We start from the raw sequence: 22,947 nt of genomic DNA, 5'->3' as shown, positions 1-22,947 counted from the left end.
AACTCTTTTTGAGTGGCATTCATAAAGACGGAAATAAATGGTGAAGATGTTACAGCCGCGGATCAAAATTGATAATTTATTTGATTTTGAATGGTGTTGCTTTCAAAAGCATATAATGTTGAGTGGACTACTGCTTAGACATCATAAGCTTGAAGGGCACAGTAAGTGCAGCCCATGTTAAAAATGCGATGAATGTGACATGCAGTAAACCTGACTCGTGTTCACAGTTCAATGAAGAGCTGTCGGGGAGGAAACGCTCTGTTGATTGACTCTAGTGCTGGTTCAGCCTAAGGTAAAGCCCAGCCTAAGAACCAGGACCGGGGTTAGTCTGAAGAGGTCCGCAGAGATGTGGGTTGAAGAGAGGCAATGGACCGCTGACGATCCCTTCACAGGAAAGTAGAAAAAAAAGACAGAAGCCCGCCATCAAAGGAGACTATTTCTTGAAGCCCTATTTACTTTTTTAAGTTTACTCTGACAGCATTTCGTGCTATTGCATTTTAAGAGCAAAACTTTTGCACTCCAGTAGGACGACAGGTGCGTAGGAGAATACCTTAAGTAGACAATATAGAACAAAAACTCCCGCACACTGGCTTCTTCACTTGCATATAAATGTATTTTAGTCACGACGTTTTGGTGCATAGACCTTCATCAGGTTATTTTACATGGAAGTGAGGATGCATGCATTTAAATAACATTTGGGGTTCGTAAATGGGTTGTTAGACCAATCCGATTGCCCCAATCACATGACATCCACAAATCAAAACCATCGACAAATAAACAATCAATTTAAATCATATGTGGCACTAAAAGCCTACAAACATGAAAACATACACATAATACATATGAGGTATGTCTTCAATCAAAAACCACATAAAGATAAATATAGAAATTATAGAAAGGCTATAATGCCAAGATCAATACTTTCCTATTTCTTTTGTAAGACAGGATTTTTAGGAGTTTGAATAGGTTATCTTCTAAAGTCTGTCCCTAGAAAAGAAAAGAAAGGACAAAATATGTCATATTATAAAGAACGAATGTTATACGTACAAATAAAATGAAATGAAATCGAATAGAGCATCAGAAAAAACGGAAAGATTATTTCACAACATTATGTTTAATAATAATTCATCATTCAAACCTTTGGGAGACAAGGTTTGTAGGGTGAATATCCAGAACGCCTCACGTTGTTTTAAAAACAAGTCAAAGTCGCCACCTCTAGGTGGTAGTCTGACTTTTTCAATGCCACAAAACCTTAATGTGGATATGTCGTGTCTTTCATCATTAAAGTGTACCGCTACAGGATAGTCTCTGTCATTTCTGCGTATAGAACTTTTGTGTTCACTAATACGCAGCTTGAGCTTTCTGGTAGTTTTGCCTACATACACAAGTCCACATGGACAATATAGCATGTACACAACATGTGTGGAGGCACAAGTGATAACACTCTTTATGTGAAACACTTTGTTGGTGTGAGGGTGATGAAAACTGTAGGTTTTGTATGTATTATTGCACTGTGCACAGCTACCACAACGGTAGTTGCCATTGGGTAGGGGGCTTAGCAGTCTCTGTTGTGCAAGTAGATGGGGCTTGTAATGTACAGAATCTGCATGAACCAGAAGGTCCTTCAAGTTTTTTCCTCGTTTATACACAAAAAGAAGCATATCATTAAAACGTGGGGCTAGTTCAGGGTTTGTTCAAGTTTGAAAAAAGTGGTTTGGCACACGAGTGAAACTATTGCCACATGATGAATAATTAAAACAATATATATATTCAGTTAAGTTCAGTTCTGTAATTGTTTTATTTAAATTCACAATTGTTCTATAAATGTTACTTCAACAGCTGCATAACAGGCTCATAGGCCTTTTCATGGAAGGATAACCATGTTAACTTGAGTTCAAACTTGCTTTAAGCTCTTTTATGAAACAGCATTTCTTGACAATAACCCGGACTTACTGAAGTATCCCTTGCCCTCTCTGTGTTTGCTTGTCAGAAGCAAGGAGACCATCATTAACTAGAAAAAACACACTCTGTCTTCTCATAGCTGTGGAGTCCCAACAGGGGAGCAAGAACTCATGCTCCATCACCTCCATCATGGCAGACTCTCTCGCTCAGCTGTTACTATGTGCACTGAGAGCGTAGATGCCATTAGACTGCACTTCCTCATATTCTCTGTTGCACTCAGGACATGAGATGGTTGGTATGCAGCCCCAGGCTCCTTCAGAGAAGAACAAAGATCACCAGGTGAATGCCTGATGGATGGTCGTCCTGTTCTGTATAAAATGACCAGGACACACTTCGCTTGGCACTCGGAGCCTACCACCTGTCTTGTTATCCTTAATTCACAGAGTGGTGCCTCCAGCACTGATCAGCATCCTCTTTTCACCTCCGATTCATAAATTCACTCCATTTTCCAAATGAAATTCTGATATTGTATATGATTGCTGGCAGACAGGTACCCTTACAAAAAATAATGAGGCAAGGTTCAGGAGCAAACATGAACACTATAAGCAAAACATAAAAGCTAGAAGGAACAACAGAAGATTAATTTCCAGGTTCATTTATTAACCCCCATTAATATTTGTCTGCCTCTGAATCTTTTAAGTCACCCTGAAACACTTACTTTTAAGTCACAAGACCACATACTTTTATTCCCTGTCAAACCTCTGTATGTAATACTGGTTGTTACTGTAAACTCACAGGCTCTGTCCTGGTATAACAGTCTATTAAGTCTCTCTACAAATTATTTAGTGTGTATGAAATGTAGTTATTTGGTTAAAATGTGTCTTGTTTGTTTTTCTATTTATTTGTGCATTTTTTTCCTAGACTTTTTTTTAATATCACTGGAAAAATAATGTCTTCCATAATTTGTCTTTGTTTTTAAAAATTACCATTTAAATCCTAAAAGCTTATGTTTGTTGTAGTAGGCTACAGTAAATCTAACTCTGCTCTGTTTGTGATGACAGCAATTGTTATATATACATATTTATGTAAATATTTGCTAATTGTCATGCATCAGCTGGTATTTTGCAAGTGCTTGAAATAAGATGAGAATTTAACAAAGCATCCAGCATGTGGTGGTATGAACTCCTAATGGAAAAGAATGTGCTTTTACTGATCAACTAATAAACTATGAAATATGATTGTACATTAAGCTGCCCAGCAGTTAATTATTTCAAATTAGCCCCACTGAAACCAGCTGCAATATTAATGTGATATAGAAAGTAATCCATCAATAATAACCTAGAAATATAACATACATTATTTTGAAATGGGCCGTTCTGCATAATGAGTTTGACCTGCTGGACCAGAAGTGGTTTGGCTTTCTTAAATTTTACCTGACATACGTCACCATCGTCTGCATATTGCGTAATAGGAACATTTTAATTCATGAATGAATGAATGAATCACAAACCACAGTAAGCCTGTAATCCTGTTAGGCGGCAGTTGAAGTAACATTTATAGAATCATTTTGAACTTAAATATAACAAATACAGCAGTGTTTTTACTCTCTTGCCTTGTCCTGTCCTCATTGAGACACATAGGGGATGCCATCATATACAACAAAACAAATGTTTAAATGCTAATTTAATGGTTCAACATAACTTTTTTTTTCACTTTCCATTTGGTGAAAAATCTAAGTCCAACTTTACCTGCCCCTAAACAATTACTTTTATAAATAAGTGGTTATCAAATAACAACAAAGACCAACTTTAATTGTCATTTTTAATCTAAAAATGACAAAAGTACATTAATCTGGTGAGATGAGAAGGAAGATAGCTCACTCCTTAAACGTCCTTCATCAGTTCTGGGAAAAACATGTTTAATTATTTTTAATCACTTTCCCAATTGGTAATTAGTTTCCGCTCTGGATATTATCCAATATCTTTGGGAACTGCATTCCCATTTTATCGTTCGTATGCCTTAAACTGCATTCCCCTGGATAAAGCAAACAGTTTGTATCAACGGGGGACACCTTATGACAGCTGACAAGAGTTAAGATCAATGTATGTATAATGCACTCAACGGTATATTTCAATCAGTAAAGACCTCAGAGGAAGTTCAGTTTCATAATTTACATTCTTATGTTTACTGTGAGACGTACAACCTTGGCTGGGACTTGATGAGACGAGACTTTGGATGAGGAAACCAAGCAAGAGCTGCGAGACAGAGCCAACAAAATGATGTCTGCACTGGAGTCCCCAGACTTCATAATTTGAGTCTGACTCATTATTGCCCCTGCCCCGGGCGATGCACCAGAGATATTATAGTTCCGTATTTTTCATTAGTTTTGATTTTCATTTTGGTTTTAAATGCCATTTTGGTTCCCAGGATGGGTTCTCTGCTCGTTCCAATTCTTTAAAAATGTTCATTTTAAGTTTTCATTAATTTCAATATTTTTTTTTTTAGTATACTATTGGGGGCACAAGATTTGAGGAGTTAAAAATAGGTATGACAATACAAACACGACACTTTGTGAAGGCAACCGTCATGTAGACATCTCAGTCTCAACAAACACGTGCCCAATGCCTGCTCTTCTTTATTGTGCAGTAATCCCTGCCGGGTTTAAATCTTTGGGGAGATCATGCGCTCGGTCACGTGTGCGTCTGTCTGTCCACGGCCTATTAGACATATATTTTTTGGTGCTCATTTATGGATTAATGCATAAGGACCTCTCATGTTTGCAGTGTTTCGCACTTTTTTAAAAACCTATTCCAATGAATGATTTCTCATTTCTCATAACTGGCCGGTAGGGGCCGCAAGTGACCAATTAAGATAACAGTAATAGTCAAGATTAGAAAATCTAAAAAATTACTTTTCTGCAAATGTGTTTTTGGGCAAACGAAAAATTATAAATTGTTTCAATATGTAAGTATATATATAAAAAAACAAAAACAAAAAAAACAGAATAGGAAAGGCCACTAGATGGCAAACAAGTTGGTAATAAGGTCAAGATTTACATGGAGAAGAGAAAGTGGGCATTCCACACTAAATTAATTTGGGCATCAGAAGTAACGGGGTTCCCAAATTGTATTTTTGGTTTTGTGAGAGAAGATATTGGATGAGTTGTCCAAAGTCCCTATTCACTGCATAATAACAGCTCAGTATGTACAGTTACTCCTGGGTGTTAAGCAAGCTTATAATATAAAGTGTGAAAAAGTATTAGTATCACACACACGATCCAAACCGTTTATATACCTGGTTACATCAGGCCTTTAGGCGTAGTGTAGCAGACCAACAAACAGAACTACTTTTATGGCAATATTGGATTTTCACATAAATGCGATTAAGTACCTTTGTCGAGTATTTCATTTACTGGATTAGCACAACACTTCTGGTACTTTCTCTATTGACTTTTTAGGAAATATACCATCCCACAATTATATCAATATCACAATGAAATTACATAAACCTTAGAAAATTGTTTCCATATCGCCTGCTGCATCTCAACACTTAAAATATGTATGACCTCAATTTCCCTTCGGCTATTGCTATGCCTACAGGCAGATTAAAAAAAGCAGCATCCTGTGTGGCCTCGGTGTATCGGCCACTCAAGACAGTTTTATTTATTCAGCGAGGACTGTTGCTTCTCACCCCCATCAGACACGGCAAGCCATTTTGAAAACCCATTTATTCCCCTATTAGAGCAAAGTTCACATTTTCATTTTCTCTCAGTCTCCCCATGTGAATAACGGGTTCAAGGCAGTGGACATCGGGGCATGTCCGGAAATTGAACGCACAAAGAGGAAAGACTGTTTAAACGAAAGGGGCTGCAACAAAACTGGAAAGGATTAAAAAAAAGAAAAAAAAGAAAGAAATTAAAATAAAAAAAAAAACAGCATTCAAAAGACTTTACAGGAGTTCATTTAATCCCAAGCATTTGTGGGGGAATAGCTGTAGAGGGAAGAGCTCATTCAAACACTTCACTGTACATACAGATTTACATTGTTTGAGGGACATGATGTATGTATGTATGTATGTATGGTCTCGCCTCTGGATCGAGCAGTATTCTGTACAACAAAACACCTGGGGTTGTGAGGGGGGGCTGCATCCCAACTCCACACCTGTTTGTGTTTGCCTCCATAGAGCGACGAGGCTGGTTCCAGATGGCCTACGGAGTCGTCTTAGAATAAACTGAGCGCAGACAGAGTGCTGTCTCATCTACAGTTAGGCTTAGACAATATACTCTAATACTATTTATTAATACATAACATAAAAAAATTTGGAATGCACACAGCAGTGTCGGCAAACTGGAACGCCACCAAATCATTCTTTTCAGTCATCTTTCAACACTAACTGGTCAGGCTGTAGAGCTGGGATGCAGACTGAACTGACAGCAGAAGAAGAAGGAGAAGAAGAAGAAGAGAGCAGAATGTTTCTACGCGACTTCGCAAAATGCTGCATCCGTTCCTCTGATGGGGGGGGAAGACGACATCACCTCCTTGTGACTGAACCTTGTAGTGGCGAGGCAGCTGCCCAGATTTCATCACCACGAGGCCCTTGATTTTTTTTATTCTTTTTTTGTAAAACCATACTTTGTTCTGATAATAAAATCAAAAAGAGTGAAAATAAAATGAAAGTATATATAACTCTTTCAGGTCCATTTTTACGTGCGACTAGCATTCCACCCCCGCTCATCCTTACTCCTCTTCGCTCTCGTTCCCACGCTCCATGTCTTCCTCTCCGTTCGCTTTGGAGTCTGTTCTGCTGTCTGGATCGTCCTCTTCCTCGTCCGCCTTTTCCTCCTTGTCCTCCTCCATCGCCGCGTCCTCCTCCTCCTCCTCCCAGTTCTGAGAAGGACCACATCAACATAAACATGTTAGTGATACTGGTTGGCCACTTCATCCAACTGTTAGTTTGAGCAGACGCTTGTGAGATCTGTCCGACTGGCCAGTCTCTCATGACTTACATCAGAGTCGTCGTCATGGAGACCTTCATCACCAGAGGCCTCGTCTTCATCAGATGATTCTATAAAGGGCACATGAAAAATAAATAAATAAATCCATCAGCGTGCATGCTGCTAAACTGTTTCCACTCCATCACTCTGGTACGACCCCTCCCACACATGGAAAGACGGTGAAGGAAAAAAAAAAAAAGGCCTTTCATGCTTTCATTTGTGTATAAACACGGTGGGAGAGACGGCGGATATTTGCATTTCAATGGCGTAGCGGTGCCATCAGGTTATGACAACAATACTGACTGAGGGAGGAGAGTCAACGTGATCCGCATCGTCTGCGGAGGACGGTGACCGGAGGACTATTAGACAGATATTGCTAAATATTCTACTACTACATGGCATAACTGCAAATATGATTGAGAGGGAAGCTTTAGAAAAGAAAAACTGTGTGGTTGTTGTGACGTAGCTGATCCGTTCGGTTCAGATGTCTCACAGCGATATGAAACAGATTGTGACCTGTTGAACTTCCCTTACACAAACTCTCATCTGTTTATAATACTTCATTAACACTACCAAGGCCAGGAATGTTTTCACTTTGAGTCACTAAAAATATCTTTATTTAGTAATATTTTTAACCGTTTTATCCATACAACCAGTATGGATGACAAATTGAGAATTTTTGATGGTTTACACCAACTTCAGAGAAGTGTGATGATTTATCAGGAGAGTGGTGGAAATATTTCATCTGGAGCCTTGTGTACCAACAGCTATTACAAAACAACAAAAAGGTCTGGTCAGATGTGGCTTATTGACGATGAGCAGCAGATGAAAAACGTGATGGGGCATCTGTTAAAGCTTTATTTGCTCCAGTTTTTCTGCCGATCCGAGCTCAACCGTGAGCTTTGTGTTCCGTTTCATCTCATCATTACATGATTAAGGCAAATTAACATAAATGCTTGTTGGCTAGTACATGTATAAACTTAAGTAGGGGATCAGTGAGAAGTGGGCAGAAATACATAGTTGAGAATGAAACGGGTCAAACAGAGAGCCTGTTACCAGAAAAGTAAAGTGTTGCCACATGTTGTGAAATAGCAGCTTTTCCATAATGACAGACAATTTTCTTTGTGGCAGCCGTCTTATCTCCACCCCCCCCTTGGTGACATTTTCTAGAGGACTAAACCTAATCCTGTATTCTGACAGACGTGGCAGCAGCGTCTCCACCTTGTACCAGCTCTTGCTACAGGACGGTTAATCACTGCATAGTTAGTTACCCCAACAGATCAACTGGAGAGCACAACTGTTTCCAACTGACTCATTATTACCGAGCATCACAGCCCTGGAGCTAAACTCTGAAGCTCCCCATGTTGGACCCATAATAAGCCCAGAGCACAGCGGCATCCACACGGGACGGTAACAGCCTCCTGCTCATCAGCTACCTTCATGAACTTATATCTTCTCAAATGAACCCCCACCTCCCGGACCGCTTACGGGGGAAGGGGAAGGAGACGGGGGTGAAATTTGAACTCCAAAGCAGCGCCTAATTATTTCATGAAAGCAAATTTTCTACGTGGTTCAATAAAACTCTTACAGGTACAGGTAATGAGAAACGAGAGCGAACAGAGCGGGGCATTGTTCGGCTCAAATGAAAAAAAAAAGAAAAAAGAAACAGGGGAGGATCTGAACGCTGCCGGTCAGGTTGCCAGGCAACAGGAGTCATGTTTGCGTGCGGTGCATCGCCAAGAGTGGCTGCGTGACGGGCAACGCTGGCTTCATCAAACCTGAAGTGATTCAGTACGGTCTTGGCGAGGAGAGTCCAGGATGACTTAACGGTGAGCCGGACGAGTTAATGAACGCCAGTCAAAAATAATCAGATAACGTCGCCGTGGCCGGTTACAGCTTCGAGAATCACTCCAGTCAATCTGAAATGGTCAACTGATGAGTTAGGAGGCCGAAACATGATCAGAGTTTCATTTCAGCCAGCTGCTGCAGACTCAGACGGCTCATCACTGGGACTGATGGGTCGTGATTCTACGTGAGGTTTTGAGGGGCCTAAAGAACTGTGATGCAAAGGAGGAGGGAGGTTTTATAGAGCAAAGGCATCTGGGAAACAGATAAGGGAAAAAGAGAACACGAAGAGGGACACAAACACTCACCTTCTTCATACACCAGCTTTGCTGTGTGGTCAACAACTGTAACGGTGTTGCTGCTGTCACCTGTCGCCACCTAGTGGTGAAAAGGGAGAATAGGTTTTAGAGATCAATGTGCAGACCAGGAGTTTGTTTCTTTCATTTTTTGAAAGAATTCACTATGTAATTAAATGCTGCTCTCCACTTGACCATGTTTTCACTTTTAATGTTGCACTTCTACTTTTTAAGCTCGGCGACGAGATAAAAACTGCCCGCTCGTCTGTTCTCTTCTGTCCTGCTGCTGCTGCACGTCCGACCAAATTAGGCGCTCTGCGTTTTCGCGACACCGTCACTGGATTTCTGATATTGCGTATGGACAATATTCATCTGTGCCTGAAATCATTGTGTGGAGAATGTGGAGCGCACAGTCTGTCCTATTCTACAAGAAGCACATCTGTTCCCAAGCAGGGGGCCTGCTCACTACCTACTCAACAAGGTCATGCGCTGTCAATTTTGCATTTGGGGAACTGATAATGGCCTCCGTGGCTCCTTGTCCGATCTGCAGACACATCTGTCTGAATTTGTGATGCCGATGTCAGGGACAGGGCTAAAACTGGCTTTATTTTGGAACGGACAAATGTGGCTGTGGGACAGATGTGCATCAGGACCGGGTTGGATGGTCTAAACTCAAGGTCAAAAAATAAAATAGCACCTAAAAACTGAATGAATTTAAAACAGGGTTGGGTTAAAATGAACCCTGAGCAGCTAGTTCAGAGACGTTGTGTAAACTGTAACTAAAGCCGACCAGTTTGTGACACCGTCTCATCTACCACGCTCTGTGGGCGTGACCTTTGTACTGTTCATATCCATACAACCAACGAGTTCTTGATTAACTTGCATTTTAAGGCAGGGTTGCTGATCTTCAGTATTTCCTCATTGCGTTCGGACAGCCATCAACCAATCAAATGCTCCAATCATTACATTCTGCCTGATTGACAGCTGTGGGAACTAACAGCCATGTTTGTTGCGTTTGCCCATCATGATGATTTTGGGGGCGTGGCTTTGGAAAGCTTGGCACCTCTCTTGCTCGGATTAGCAACTTTTTGAGCGAGTACTGCTAGCTGCTTTCATTGGAAGGGATTCGTCAACACTGGGCTGTTTTTTAGGTTACATCATTTTTAAAAGCCAGCGTACTCTTGCTAGTTCCTCAAGATTACCAACCCTAGCTTTCACTTGAAAATGAAAAGTATGACATTTTCTTTTTAAATGTATGATGATCATTAAAGTCAGTTACCACTCAATCACAAGGATTTTCCCCCATAATCGTGCAGCCTTAACTCAAATGCATAGATCCTCTTAGCAAACAGGTGACTTATTGGAACTTTTTTTACACTTTTGAGGGTGCTATAGGCTACCTTTAACATTTAAAAACACTTCAGAGCTTATTTCCACCTACCTGTGTCATTAGCAGATACAGTTTCCCATGCAGCTTCGTTAGCTTGTGGAACATCTTCACTCGGCTCTCAATCATGTGATAAAGCACTCCCAGCTGGGTAACCAGGTCTGGCAGCTGTTGGGACAGACAGATGGATCAGTTGGAGTTAAAAAAACCAAAAACCAAAAAACATTTCAGCAGCAGAAAAACCCCCCAAAAAACTGAACTGGATGATGAGCAGACGTCTGCCGAGGTATTGCCTCCCTATTAACTAATGCTTTATTATAATAGAAAGAAAGAAGTTTACAGAAGGTTAAGGGCAAAGCAAACAGTAAAGGCGTTCTGTCGTTAACATCAACCTGAACAGCATGTGTTCCCTCTGTGTGACGGTACAGGTCAGGGGAAGTGTCAGCCTGATGGTGCTGTGGTAAAGGTTACAAGGTTTCCTCATCTTTCTAGCACCAATGTTCACACTAAAGGGATATCCAGCCGCTGGTTATGAAGATATTTCAATGGACAGTCACACAAACATTAGAGGCAACCGCTCAATCTCTGCTGTGTGGCGGCGCCAATGGCTGCAGATCTAAAGGAGATTAAACGTGAACGTCGATGCCCACAGAAGGATGCCGTGCGTTTGTTTTAGTGTTATTTAAAACTGCCATGTGCAGTGCCCGGGGCGATCCAGTTATGCCCCGTGGAGAGCATCCCAACAGAAGGCAATGCAAAACGAGCGTGGACAAGCTGCAGGCTTCATCATCAGTGGTGCGGACAGAATGTTATGTTGGTGTTGCAGACTCACCGATGCCAGGTATGATGTGTGGTGCATGAGCACAGCCTTGAGCCACCGCACCATTAAAACGGCCCTGGAGGAAGGAACAAATACATATGACTGACCGTATTCATCACACGAATGCTTTTATGATTCAAAGTTAAACATAAAAACAGTCAACTGAAACCAATCCAATGCGTACAGTTGATCTGGCAAGCTTAGACTTACGTGAAAGGATGCCCTTGGAGCCTCTTTGTGATCTAAAGGGTTGATTAGACAAAAGAAAAAAAAAAATGCAGTTAAAACAATTTCATTGAGGAATACACAGAGGGATATGCAGCGGTTTGTACATTGCAAAGAAAGTTTACTCACCTCTTCCACCAAAGGTAAAACAGCAGGGAGGGGTAACCTAGCAACCGTTTTCTTTATCACCATATCTTTACGAGTCTGGAAAACTTTCTGTGGGAGAGAAAGGAGGGGGACAATAGAAGTTATTTAACTTCCTTAATTGTTAAAGATGAATGACAAGCGAGGCTAAACAAAGGAAATTCACTTTTTGTGAAAGCTTCCGTTTCACAGCGCAGACTGTCGGGGAGAACACTCACATTGAGGATGTTGGCGTCGCTGCTCTCCAGGCCCTGCACCAGCAGCACAGCAAAGTTGTCCGTCTGTAAAGAGGCCGCCCCTTTAAGAGCCCCCTTGTCGGTGGAGACTGTGGACAGATCGATTTCACCTAGCCGCTCCGCTATGGACATCTACAGGAGAATACAGATCTATAAAGTCACCAGGGATTGGCTGATATGCGTTCACACTAAATTAATCCATTTTACCCAGGTTTAACACCACTACCACACCACAGACAATATAAAGGCATGTAAAGCCATAGGAGATGATTTGAGGTTCTCTCCAGTATATCACAGTCTCTCATCAACAATAACAAAAGATGACAGATATCAACTGGTGCATGTGGTCAATGTAAACCTGATTGATTTGAAAAGTCAAGGTCTAAAACTACTGCAAAAGGAAAAGAGTGAACTGATGCCGACATGTTGCAGTGTGCTTCGGATTACTCATCTATTAAGAACATCTACTGGCCCATATGAATAAATAAGAAATAAAATAAATGAACACAAAAACAACGCAAAAACCCCCCGAAAAGGTTAAATTGCAACAACCACCCACAAATAAATCTCCATATAGTACACTGGGTAGTGTTATATAGAATAACTGTTGTAGAAGATCAATAAGGTTATTACAACAGTGTCAATAGGGAAAAGGTAATGCCTGCACGACCGCCCTCCATTCTGACCCGACAAAGACCCGAGTAGGAGGGATAAGTAGTAATTGATAGTCTTTTTCTTCTCTAATGAATGATAATAAATTATAATAATTTTTTTATTCTTAATTTCGCTCTTAACCCTCTGCACCCCAAAACCTACCAGGGGAATTGAAAAGCATGTTTTCTTTTGCCATAATTGCACCAATAATCCGACCGTCCTTCAACACATCTGTGACCAACGCTTCCTTCAGAAAGGGAAACTAAAGTACAGCTTAAACTTGTGATATTCCATCAAAGACATTTTATTCTACATTTCTTTTTTAACTTTTCCCCCAAATAAACATTTTGCTTCCTGTAAAAAGACCAACATTTGGTGACACTTTGAACTGCTGAACAGAGTGCATTGAGGAAAGGCCAGGAGATGTTGTAAAAAATGTAAATATTTCAATGTAAATAGCATGTTGAGCCTCACATTTTACTCCCAAACACAAGCATTGGTAACACTTGTGGACACCTGGATAAATGTTGGATATCTAGATTCCATTGCTAAATTTTTGTAAGAAGAAATTTTACTTTGGAGTCTTATTGCATTGTATCTGTTTTACTGCACAAAAGACAACTCTCTACTTCTACTCGTGATTGTGTCGTTTCCATAGAAGTACAGGACTTGCAGCGAAAAACAAGGTCACAGAAAGAAAATGTGAAACATCGGCAAAAAAAAAACGCCCAGAAGCTGCTCGTTGTTCAGAGGGTTAATGTTCTGTTTATTATTAATGTCCTTTTGTTATTATTTTCAATGCACCTCCTGAATATTTATAAAAATTTGATCACAAAGAAAAAACGTGTGCTGGCCTATTGTGATTGTGACTAATCGGAGCACCAACACTGTGGTGCAAGACATTTAGTCTCCATTAGGTCTGTTTGGAGTCTGAGCCAAGCGGCCGTCTCAGACGCAGTGAGCTGCTGTGTGCTGGGTCGTCATCGACAATGAAACCCACCTCTTTGGTGTCTGTGTCTTTTTTCCTCTTCTCTGATCCCTGTGAGCTTCCCTTGATGGGGGCTTGGTGACCGGGAAGCCCTGGGACCAATACTTTGCTCTTGGTGTTCACAACAGGGGTTTTCACCTGGAACAAAAAAAACAAAATCTCAGGATTTCATATCCAGTCACAGTTACAGTATAAATGTATCTACAGCTCCGTGGAATGGTACATGACACCATGTAAAGGCTGGAGAATGTGCTCCGGTTACAGCGGTCTTCTTGATCCATGTCAAGGAGAGTAAGATGTGATTGTTACCTTGGAGACGGCGGTCTCCATGGAAAGAGACAAGCTGGTCTGAACATCCCGGGTCAAACACACATGTCTCTCTGCTGTGTTGATCTCCTACACAGATAGGAGGGAGGAGCATTGTGGGTAAATCAACAGTTTGGAGAACAAGGCTGATAATCTCATTATTGCTGTGAAGCTACCAAACGTGATGAACATCTTCATATTCATAATTCACTGAGCAAGAATAAGGAGTGTTCTGTCAGCCGAGACTTATCATAATGTATTCCATCAAGCATTGAGTATTACTGTGGAATACAAGTCACAACCGTATACGTCTGACTTCCTGGATAGTGTAGGGTGATCTTTATTTGTCCTGTTGCTTGTACGGTTCAAGAACACCCACCAGAATACTCAACTCTCGTATAAAGGAGACATGGAGCAGAAGCACCATTTTATAAGCTGTAGAGAACACTCAAGGATGGACGCTAATAGTTTAAAGCAGTGGCCCCACTATACAGAAAAGGCAACTTTACTCCGGCTTCATTAACAGCGAGATTAACTATGAAAATATGTATTTTATTATCTAAATTGAAAACGTCCAAGTTCCTTCATCTCTCACGGTCTCTGTGCACATAATATAAAATATACCGTCTTTAGTTTTCAAATAGAAACACAACTCAAGTGATGTGGAATGAATCATTACATTTTCATTTCAATATTTGCTTTGAATAAAAAAATAATAATCTTGGCTTCAGTTCACTGGTGTATTATAAGTGGCTAAGAGCTGATGTTAATAAGTTTAACAGGTTATAATTTGCACTCTAATATCCATTTTGTGTTGACATGAAGTCTGTAAAGTTGCCAAGTTTCTTGCCAAAAACTACATTTTACAAATTTACATTTGAAAACATCAAAATATCTTTATAATTTATCTTCTCCCAATACTGTTAGCTCCTTTGTTTACCTAGAGGGGGGATTTGGTGGCCATGGTTAACCAACCCTGACATGGCTGTCCATGCAAACCTTCACAGTGGTCTGCTCTTACAGATTAAACATATATGCATCTCTGCAGCCTCCTGCGCACTCACCACTTTCTCCATCACAGGCTGCAGGTGGTTGCCGTAGCCCAGCAGCACAGTCCGCGTACCGGCGCAGAGGGCGGCGGCCAGCAGTGGGATCGGCACCGGGGAGTCCTTCGTGTCCGACATCTGGACCGTACACGAGGGAGACAACGGCTTCTTACAGGGCCTGTGGGGACAGATGAGGACATGGAATCAGATGTGTTGGATCAAAGGTTAAGAATCACTGCAGAGAAGAGGTGATCAGTGTCATCTGTTGGCAGTGCAATGCCCCCTATCAGCCATTTGGGAGTAGACACTGAACAATATGAAAATGACTTTCAGCCTCCACGGAGGCGTTCTGCCATCTTTGGTTTTGTGACCTTTATTACCATATGAGTGGAATACAAAACGAACCAAAAAAAAAAGAAAAAAAAAAAAAAAAGAGAAAGCCATTTCTTTTTCCAAAGGTCTTATAAAGGCACCTTACACTGCCATATGTTGCCCCGTACAGTGTGCAGTGTTTTAAGGGCTTACCCATTTAAAAAGTGCTCAAAGAGATGCAGCTGTCCATCCTTACACACCACCGCCAGCCTCACCGCCTGTGTGAAACAAATAAACATTTGCATGAGGTAAATAGGTTTCATAAAACAACCAATGTCTCTGTATAGCTCTGACACAACGACACCACAGGGATAAACACTTCAGCAGAACTTTGAGCAAGTGCTTAAATCCCCATCCTTAAGACTCCCAGTATACATCAAGACTTCAGTCTAAGGAATAATGCGAGGACATTTTGTCCTCACTGACCTCTTCCTTGCTGTTGGCCGCAACCAGGTCGATGTGCTGCGGCTCGTCCGTCAGCGTGAAGGACACCACAGAATTCTTGTCCTTTCCGTCTTCTCGTACTTGCCTGTGGGTTAGACGACGTGGTGTCAGTTCCGTGAAAAATGAGCGGCGGTACGTTTCAAAGCGAACAGGAGACGGGCTGCGGGTAAGAAGCGAGCACTCACCAGACGCTGAGCAGCCGGTCGTGTGCGGCGCCGGACAGGAAGTAAAGGCCGTTGCTGTCGGGGGGTCGTGTGGTGGCAAAGCGCAGGGTCGTCACGGCGGTGGAGTGGCCTGTGAACTTCTGCGGAAGGGGACCAGGACAAAACAGCAATCAATACGGCTGAAATCATCAGACCCAGTGTTGCTCTTCAACAAAACTGAGAGCGGAGACTTTCACTAGCAGTGGCGCTTGATACCGCCGTACTTATATGAAGACCCAGAATAGTTTACCCCGGGTCTAATAAACCCACAAATACGATTGGAAATCAGCTGACACTCACCCTGTAAACCTCCTTGGTGTCCAGGTCCCACATCTTGATTATCTGACCGGCTGAGAGCAGCAGTTTGCCGTCAGGGCTCACACACAAACTGGTCACCGCTGCACGGTCCGCCTTCCACTTACTGCAGAAGCAAATAAAGACACAATGGATTTTCTAACTGCTTTTTATGGGATTCCATTTCTTCTTTAGTTAACATCGGATCACCAGGATCAAGAGCAGCTGCTTGGTTCTCCTTTGTTGGATCCAAGTAGCACTTTGTCTATTGGACATTTCCATAACAGCTTTTTCCCCCTTTTAGATTTAAGTGCCAGAGACTTTGCAGCTACATTCAACAGCATGCAGTTTACTACGACACTCCAACTGATAGCAGTAAGAGATGTGAAAAACACTTGCCACTCTGCGAACCATTTCTGTGGACCACAAAACGGGCTTCAAGGGTTCATTGTGACGTTACGGCACTTGATTGTCGCCGCCGATGGTGCTGCCGCTGAATCACCGGAGTAAATGGTGTTTATGTAGAAATACGCCGACGCTAAATGCATGATGGTAGAGCTTACGATATAACGGTTTGTTGGTGCGTTTCATCGTTTGCAAGTGAAGTGTCGGGTTGTGACGTCTTTCAAACTACCAGTGACGTTTCTACTTGAGTAGAGGCTGGGACAATAAAGAAATAATCTGCCATTTAAACACTAGCATTATTGAGAGCGGTGCTCTTAAAACATCCGTCACTTTTCGAGCCATCTAGGAGCAATGGTGACGGGTTGACAGAGTGAAAAAAGCTAAAACAGATGAGAGTACCAGTGGAACAGTTGGTAGTTATTCATATCCATAAAAGACATTCTTATGTTTTTACACTTTTATCAAACCACATATCCCCGTGAGAAAGAATAAGTTACCTAATCAATAACTTATGGCACTCTATTCTGTCTCTTATTTTCCCTCTTTGTCCCTTACAGAACTTAAATCCTGGGATGTATTTCTCCCGCACACTGAACCTCTACACAACAGGCTTTGCTTAAATGTAGGGCTGTAACCGACAAATACTTTGATAATCGATTAGAATATTCCGTCTGTTTGTAGACGTTGCCACAGCGCATGACACGCATCACATATACAGAGCTTAGGAATCAAATTGGCTCCCCACTGTTTTCAGAAATCAATTATGTGTTGCAGCCTTTAAAGTCCCAGTGAAACAGAAGTGAGAAACCATCAACTTCTGTACTGTATCGCCAGTGAAAGGGAATATTTGAGCAGATGAAATTGGATGGTTTTAATAGAAAAAGATGTTTTTTCCCCATACAGTGATAAATAGGCGTGTCTGTAAATGAGGGTCAAAGGACAGGAGGTGTTGAATGCTCTACAGGTTGTTTATTTATGAATAAATAAACTTGATGAGACTGTTCCAGGTTGATCTTTAAAGGCAGAAAGGGTTTTTACCTGGCTGTGCTTGAACAAAGGCCATTTCTATTTGACAAAGTAATTATGGAATCAGATTCTATCAGCTCTACTCGGTAGTACTTCTGTGGACTAGACAATCACTTCACTGCTGTGTTCGTTTTTTATTTATTTTTTATTTCATTAGGTTTTTATTGATTGTTCCTGTGTGTTCAGTGTATTTGTTTTTGTAGTTTGGATGCTTTAATTTCCCTGGGGATCAATAGAATACAGAAAGTTCTTTGTTTTATTATATGACTTTAAAAGACAACTGCTTTTTTCCCCAAAACCTTCACAATAAAAAACTGGAACCTGAATGTTACCAAAGAGTCAACAGCAGAGAAGAAGGACTGAATGAAACACAGCCGGTAGTTTCAATTAATGTTCACACTGACAAGAAGGGAAGTCAGCAGAGATGCTTTGGATGAAAAAAAGCCTTTTAAGTTTCTGTTTCCTCAGAAGCCCTGCTATTGATTGAAAACTGCAACTTAAAATTGAGTTGGGGGAGCTTGCCTTATATTAAGAGCGCCTCCATTTATGTCCTCAAAAGATTATAAAGATTATAAAATGTATTAGTTTTGAGGAAAACAAGTAGGGTAAAAAAAAAAAAAAAAAAAAAAAAAGGGCCATAAGTTTTAGCTAGTGAGCAGACCAGTACCTACAGGGATCACCAGACCAGATCCATTGGAATCTGGTCTGATAGATCTCCCACATCCTGTGTTTCGGGCTTTAGAGCAGCATGTCACAATGTTAGGTAAGTTATTGCATGACGGAGAAGTTCATGCAAACACAAATCTCAGTCAATCACAATCGAGTAGGAAAATAAATGGTTTTATGTTGGCAACGGAGTAATGGCCCAGACTTTTTCTTTCGCCGGCTCAAACTTATGCATTACAGTGCATGGCTTAAGCGCCCACTAAAAACATAATGATGATATGTGCGAATATGGAAATAAGTTAAGCTTGAGATTTAAATCTGTAAGCCTAATGTTGAGCTGCAACAAACAGAACAGGAGGAAATGGTAAAATATTGTTTCTGTGCAAAGAATTTCACTAAATCTAGTCGACATCTGGAGTGTTAACTAGAATGGGCATTATACACACACAGTACAATTTATAAAAAATGTGCTCATGTCATATTCTATTTTATTTAAAAAATATTAAAAATAAATCACAGCTGGCCATGTCAAAACGAGCAGCGGGCTGTAGTTTGGCCATCCAAGGATTACAATGACAAATGTCACCAGCAGCAGGTCATGTCATCTGTCGCTAATTGACGTTAATTCTATAAACAGCCAAAAGGAAAACGTGTGTTCTCTGCAAGTCCCTGTCTGTGCTTGTTAAAGATCATGTGAGATTGAAAACACACGCTCACTAACGCCATCGCACAAATCTGATCAGACTGTGTTTGGTAGTTTAGAGACTTTGCCCCAGAGGAAATTACATGAGAACATTTAAGAGGGTTTAGATGTTCTTCTCAATAACATCAGGAAACACGACTCTAGACAGGCCGAGCGGTTTAAAACATTAAAACACTATTACAGCATCCCGTTTAGATTTAAAACTTCACAATACGCTTGGCACATGAGGTAGAGCGCTTGTCCTGTAACCACAAGGTTAGTGGTGCAAACCCCTCTACCGGCAACATGCCGAGGTGTCCTTGAGCAAGACACCTAACCCCAAGTTGCTCCCTGGGCGCTTCATTGCAGCCCACTGCTCCTCTGGGATGGGTTAAATGCAGAGAAATAATTTCCCCATTGTGGGACTAATAAAGGCTTAATTATTATTATTATTACTATTATCAACATAGGAAATATCTTTTGGTTCAAAAGTATAAGAAAGTTAGGAACATAAATATGGAATAGAAAAAATTGGAAAACTACTAGAAGAGAAATGTAAGTAGGTGTGCGGGTAATGCAAAGTCAGAACCACAGGAGGTGGGATCGTGACGTGAATGGAGCGACTCCCGCCAGAGCAGAATTGTGACAAATTTTGATCTAGAGTTACGTAAAAGTTGCATGAATCCCGCTGTGACTGTGAAGATTGGGGTAGCATTGCAATACAGACCTGTATCTAATTTAGGGTCACATATGAAAGGGGCCCAAATCTGAATTGAAGAAAGATCAGGTTCAATGTGATCTATGCTGTTCAAACCGTCAACAGAACTGAGTCACAACTAAAAAACAGATTTGGGCCTCTTTTGACTTTTGTGTTTGAACGCAACATTATAAACTAGATACGGACCTTCTCGCCTTGCCCGTCTGCAGGTCCCACTCTATGATGTTCGTATCATCTGAGCCGCTGTATAATAAACTGTCTTGAGGATGCCACTGGACACAATTCACTCCTCCACTGTGGCCTCCATCCTGGCAGAGAGAGAAAACGTACCGTTAGCGTTGGTAAACTGAAAGAAAAGACCTCGACAACAGCTAGTTCATGCAATAAACTTTTCCAGTCCGAAAAAAATAAGAGGGGGGGGAAATTCTTCAGCTACAAGTTATGATGTAAGTGCGTTGAGTTTGGACCCACCAGGGTACAGTGCAGTGCTCCCTTGGCTGTACTGTAAATGAGCACACTGCCCGCGGCTGTGCCCATCGCCAACAGGTCTGCCTTCTCCTCCACCTGCCCGGCCTCCGATTTCCTCTTCTTCCTCTGAGGGCCCTCCTGGAAAAAAACAAAAACACAGCCACATTTCAATGTACAACCTGCCTAAACATCCCCACTAAATGACACAATGATGAGGCCGTGCTTTGTTCACCTGGAGGATGTTACCTCTGCTTGTATTCAAATCTCACTTCATTACACCATTGACATTCCTACACCAGCACATTGACAGCTGCTTAAAACGACAAATGCTGTCTTTGAATCTTTACTAATTGACATTTTGAAAAGTGAGCTTGCTCAACCACCCACTCTTTACTCTGTAAAAAAACACCCAGGACCCAATAAACCCATTCTACACGGTGTTAAATAGGCATCATGACTACTCAATCTGCACATCTCCATCTTAAACCAAACACCACAGATGTGTGTGACACGGTCTGTAAGTCTCCATTAGAGGGTGAAAACTTTCCCCCAGCCTCCCCTCTCAGAGGTGTCATGGTGGCACGCGCTCCTGAAGCTGTGCTGTGCTAATGCTAACTTGAATAAAGACTTTAATCACAGTGCTGCCGGGCTACACACAGCGGGGGCTCACGTTTCAGATCAACGCGGCTCAAACAAGTGTTACTTAGAGTTGAGTCACACTCATACGCGCCGTGAAGACCGCGTTCTTCTCTCTTAACCACCATGTGGGACCAACATGTGCGTCCTGCGCAGCTGTTGGAAGCTAGCTAGCTAGCTGCTAACGCGGCTAACCAGCTCCGACACGTGAACGCGTCCGCAGCTCCGCGCGGCCCGTGTGCGGGGGAAGCTTCTCGTGGGCTTCTCCTCCGACACCGGCCACACTTCGTCCGGTTGTGTTGTGCGGCGCTGCTTCTGGAGGGGACACGAGCACCGGGGGGCGGCCGGGCTCGGGCCTCGCTCTCGCAGCCTCACGTACCTTGACGGTCCGGCATGGTCCCCAGGCTATGCAGATGCAGGTGGCGCTCAGGTGGGCTGAAGGCACGTACTCTCGGTGGAGCGTCTTACTGTCCGTGTTCCAGACGCGCAGCCTGCCGTCCTGGGCACACAGCGCCAGGTACTGTCGGGGTTTGGGTGAAAAGACGCAGGGTAGCTGCAGCGAAGAGCTGCCCGTGTCGGCCGCCATTTCTGAGCCGCTGCTTGAGTCTGCGTGCGTGGTTTACACCGGACCAACCACGTGTGGGTTTCCGAGGACATGCGCACTGGAGCGGGGGGGAGCCCCGCCCCCCGACAGACAACAAGCAGGGCTGACTCAATGCTGCGTTCACGTCCCCTCGTAACAGAGGAGACTCTTCAATTCGAAAATGTGAATGAACATAAACAAACAAATACATAAATAAATACATGTATGATTTTAAAACTACCTTTTCGACCAACAAAAATGACACAAGGGCACATAATACCCGTATGTTTTAGGATATTTATTGTTATTATTTCTTACAGTCAGATCAACCTACCTACCTTTCTTGGAGATATTTTTGGGGCATTTTTGCCTTTATCAGATAGAGCAGTGGTTCTCAACCTTTTTTTCAGTGATGTACCCCCTGTGAAATATTTTTTCAGCCAAGTACCCCCTAACCAGCGAAAAGCATTTTTGGATGAAAAAAAGATGTAATACGCAGCGCTGTGCCATCAGTGTCTGATTTATTAAACTGTCAACACTGAAGATTGCATTGTTGCATTGAATTCAGTTTATGAACTTACACTTATATTTTATTGAATATTTATTAAATAACTATTTTTAAAGGATTTTTGAATGGATGCTAATTTTAAATATATTTTTTAAAAATATCACGTACCCCCAGGGGTACACGTACCCCCATTTGAGAACCACTGAGATAGATAATACAGATAGACTAGAAAGGGGAAGAGAGAGGGTATGACATGCAGCGGAAACATTATCGCCTAACTTAAAATGTTACAGCGTGATTTGACATTTTTAATCGTTCATTGGTTCAGTCTTTCCAGTTTGTTTATTTTTGATTCTCCCTCATTCGGCCTCCTCTGAAAAAGTATTGGAACCGTGTAGTGAAACAAAAGTATTCACCAATAACTGCAGACTTTTCCTTATTGGATGGCAGCTAATTCATCTCCAGCACTCAAGGTGCCTTCATTCCCTCCTGGGTCTTTTTTAATCACACTCCTCACCTATAGGCCTATATGTCATCTCTACCCATTTGCAATCAGGGTTCCCACATTCCCATCAACAATGAAAATGATCTACCCAAAAGGTCACCCACCTCTTCTTCTCTGTACACACATACACCTAATCTTGATACTTTTTGTGCTGTGATTTGTAGGATTTAGAATATTGTTCCTAACCTTACTGGAAAACATCTTAACCTGGTGTTGCACAATCCTACAACTGTCCTTCAATCAGAAAAGTAAGTCAAAAACTAACTCAATGACATCCATTTCTTATTTCTCAGTATTTATTTTGTACAAATTTAAGAGACTCAGAATAATATTCAATTTCTATTAAAAAAAGTTTAAAAAGATTCGATGGAATTAAGAAATCAATCTTTAAAGAAAAGGAAATGTCCCTGATAAGATATAAAGTGTTAATAATAGTATATTTAAACTGTTATCACATTCAACATAAGTGAGTCAATATCATTTGCATATGTTGTCTTGAGCAGTATGCAATTCTCAGACTCTAAAAGAAACAGGCTATGTGCCAGTTCAGTGAGAGAGTTCCCAAACGATTTTCTACGTACTTTTATTTTCCTAT

At 41.6% G+C, this 22,947-nt stretch overlaps 1 protein-coding gene across 1 annotated transcript; it reads right to left on the bottom strand.

The window, feature by feature from the left end:
* Positions 1-5,846: 5,846 nt before the first annotated feature.
* wdr43 (WD repeat domain 43) lies at positions 5,847-21,422 on the bottom strand. The gene is made up of 18 exons (XM_054614065.1): positions 21,136-21,422; positions 20,124-20,258; positions 19,839-19,960; positions 16,162-16,282; positions 15,844-15,962; positions 15,641-15,743; positions 15,368-15,432; positions 14,861-15,020; positions 13,800-13,886; positions 13,503-13,628; positions 11,831-11,980; positions 11,598-11,684; positions 11,454-11,485; positions 11,256-11,319; positions 10,478-10,591; positions 9,049-9,118; positions 6,908-6,966; positions 5,847-6,788 (listed from the first exon to the last, which is right to left on the bottom strand). The coding sequence occupies exons 1-18, from the start codon at positions 21,340-21,342 to the stop codon at positions 6,639-6,641; spliced, it is 1,971 nt and encodes a 656-aa protein (XP_054470040.1). The 5' UTR covers positions 21,343-21,422; the 3' UTR covers positions 5,847-6,638.
* Between the last annotated feature and the right edge of the window lie 1,525 nt (positions 21,423-22,947).

Source organism: Anoplopoma fimbria, chromosome 15 (assembly GCF_027596085.1).
Source record: "Anoplopoma fimbria isolate UVic2021 breed Golden Eagle Sablefish chromosome 15, Afim_UVic_2022, whole genome shotgun sequence".
Classification (NCBI taxonomy): domain Eukaryota; kingdom Metazoa; phylum Chordata; class Actinopteri; order Perciformes; family Anoplopomatidae; genus Anoplopoma; species Anoplopoma fimbria.
This window is presented reverse-complemented; position numbering and strand designations above follow the sequence as displayed.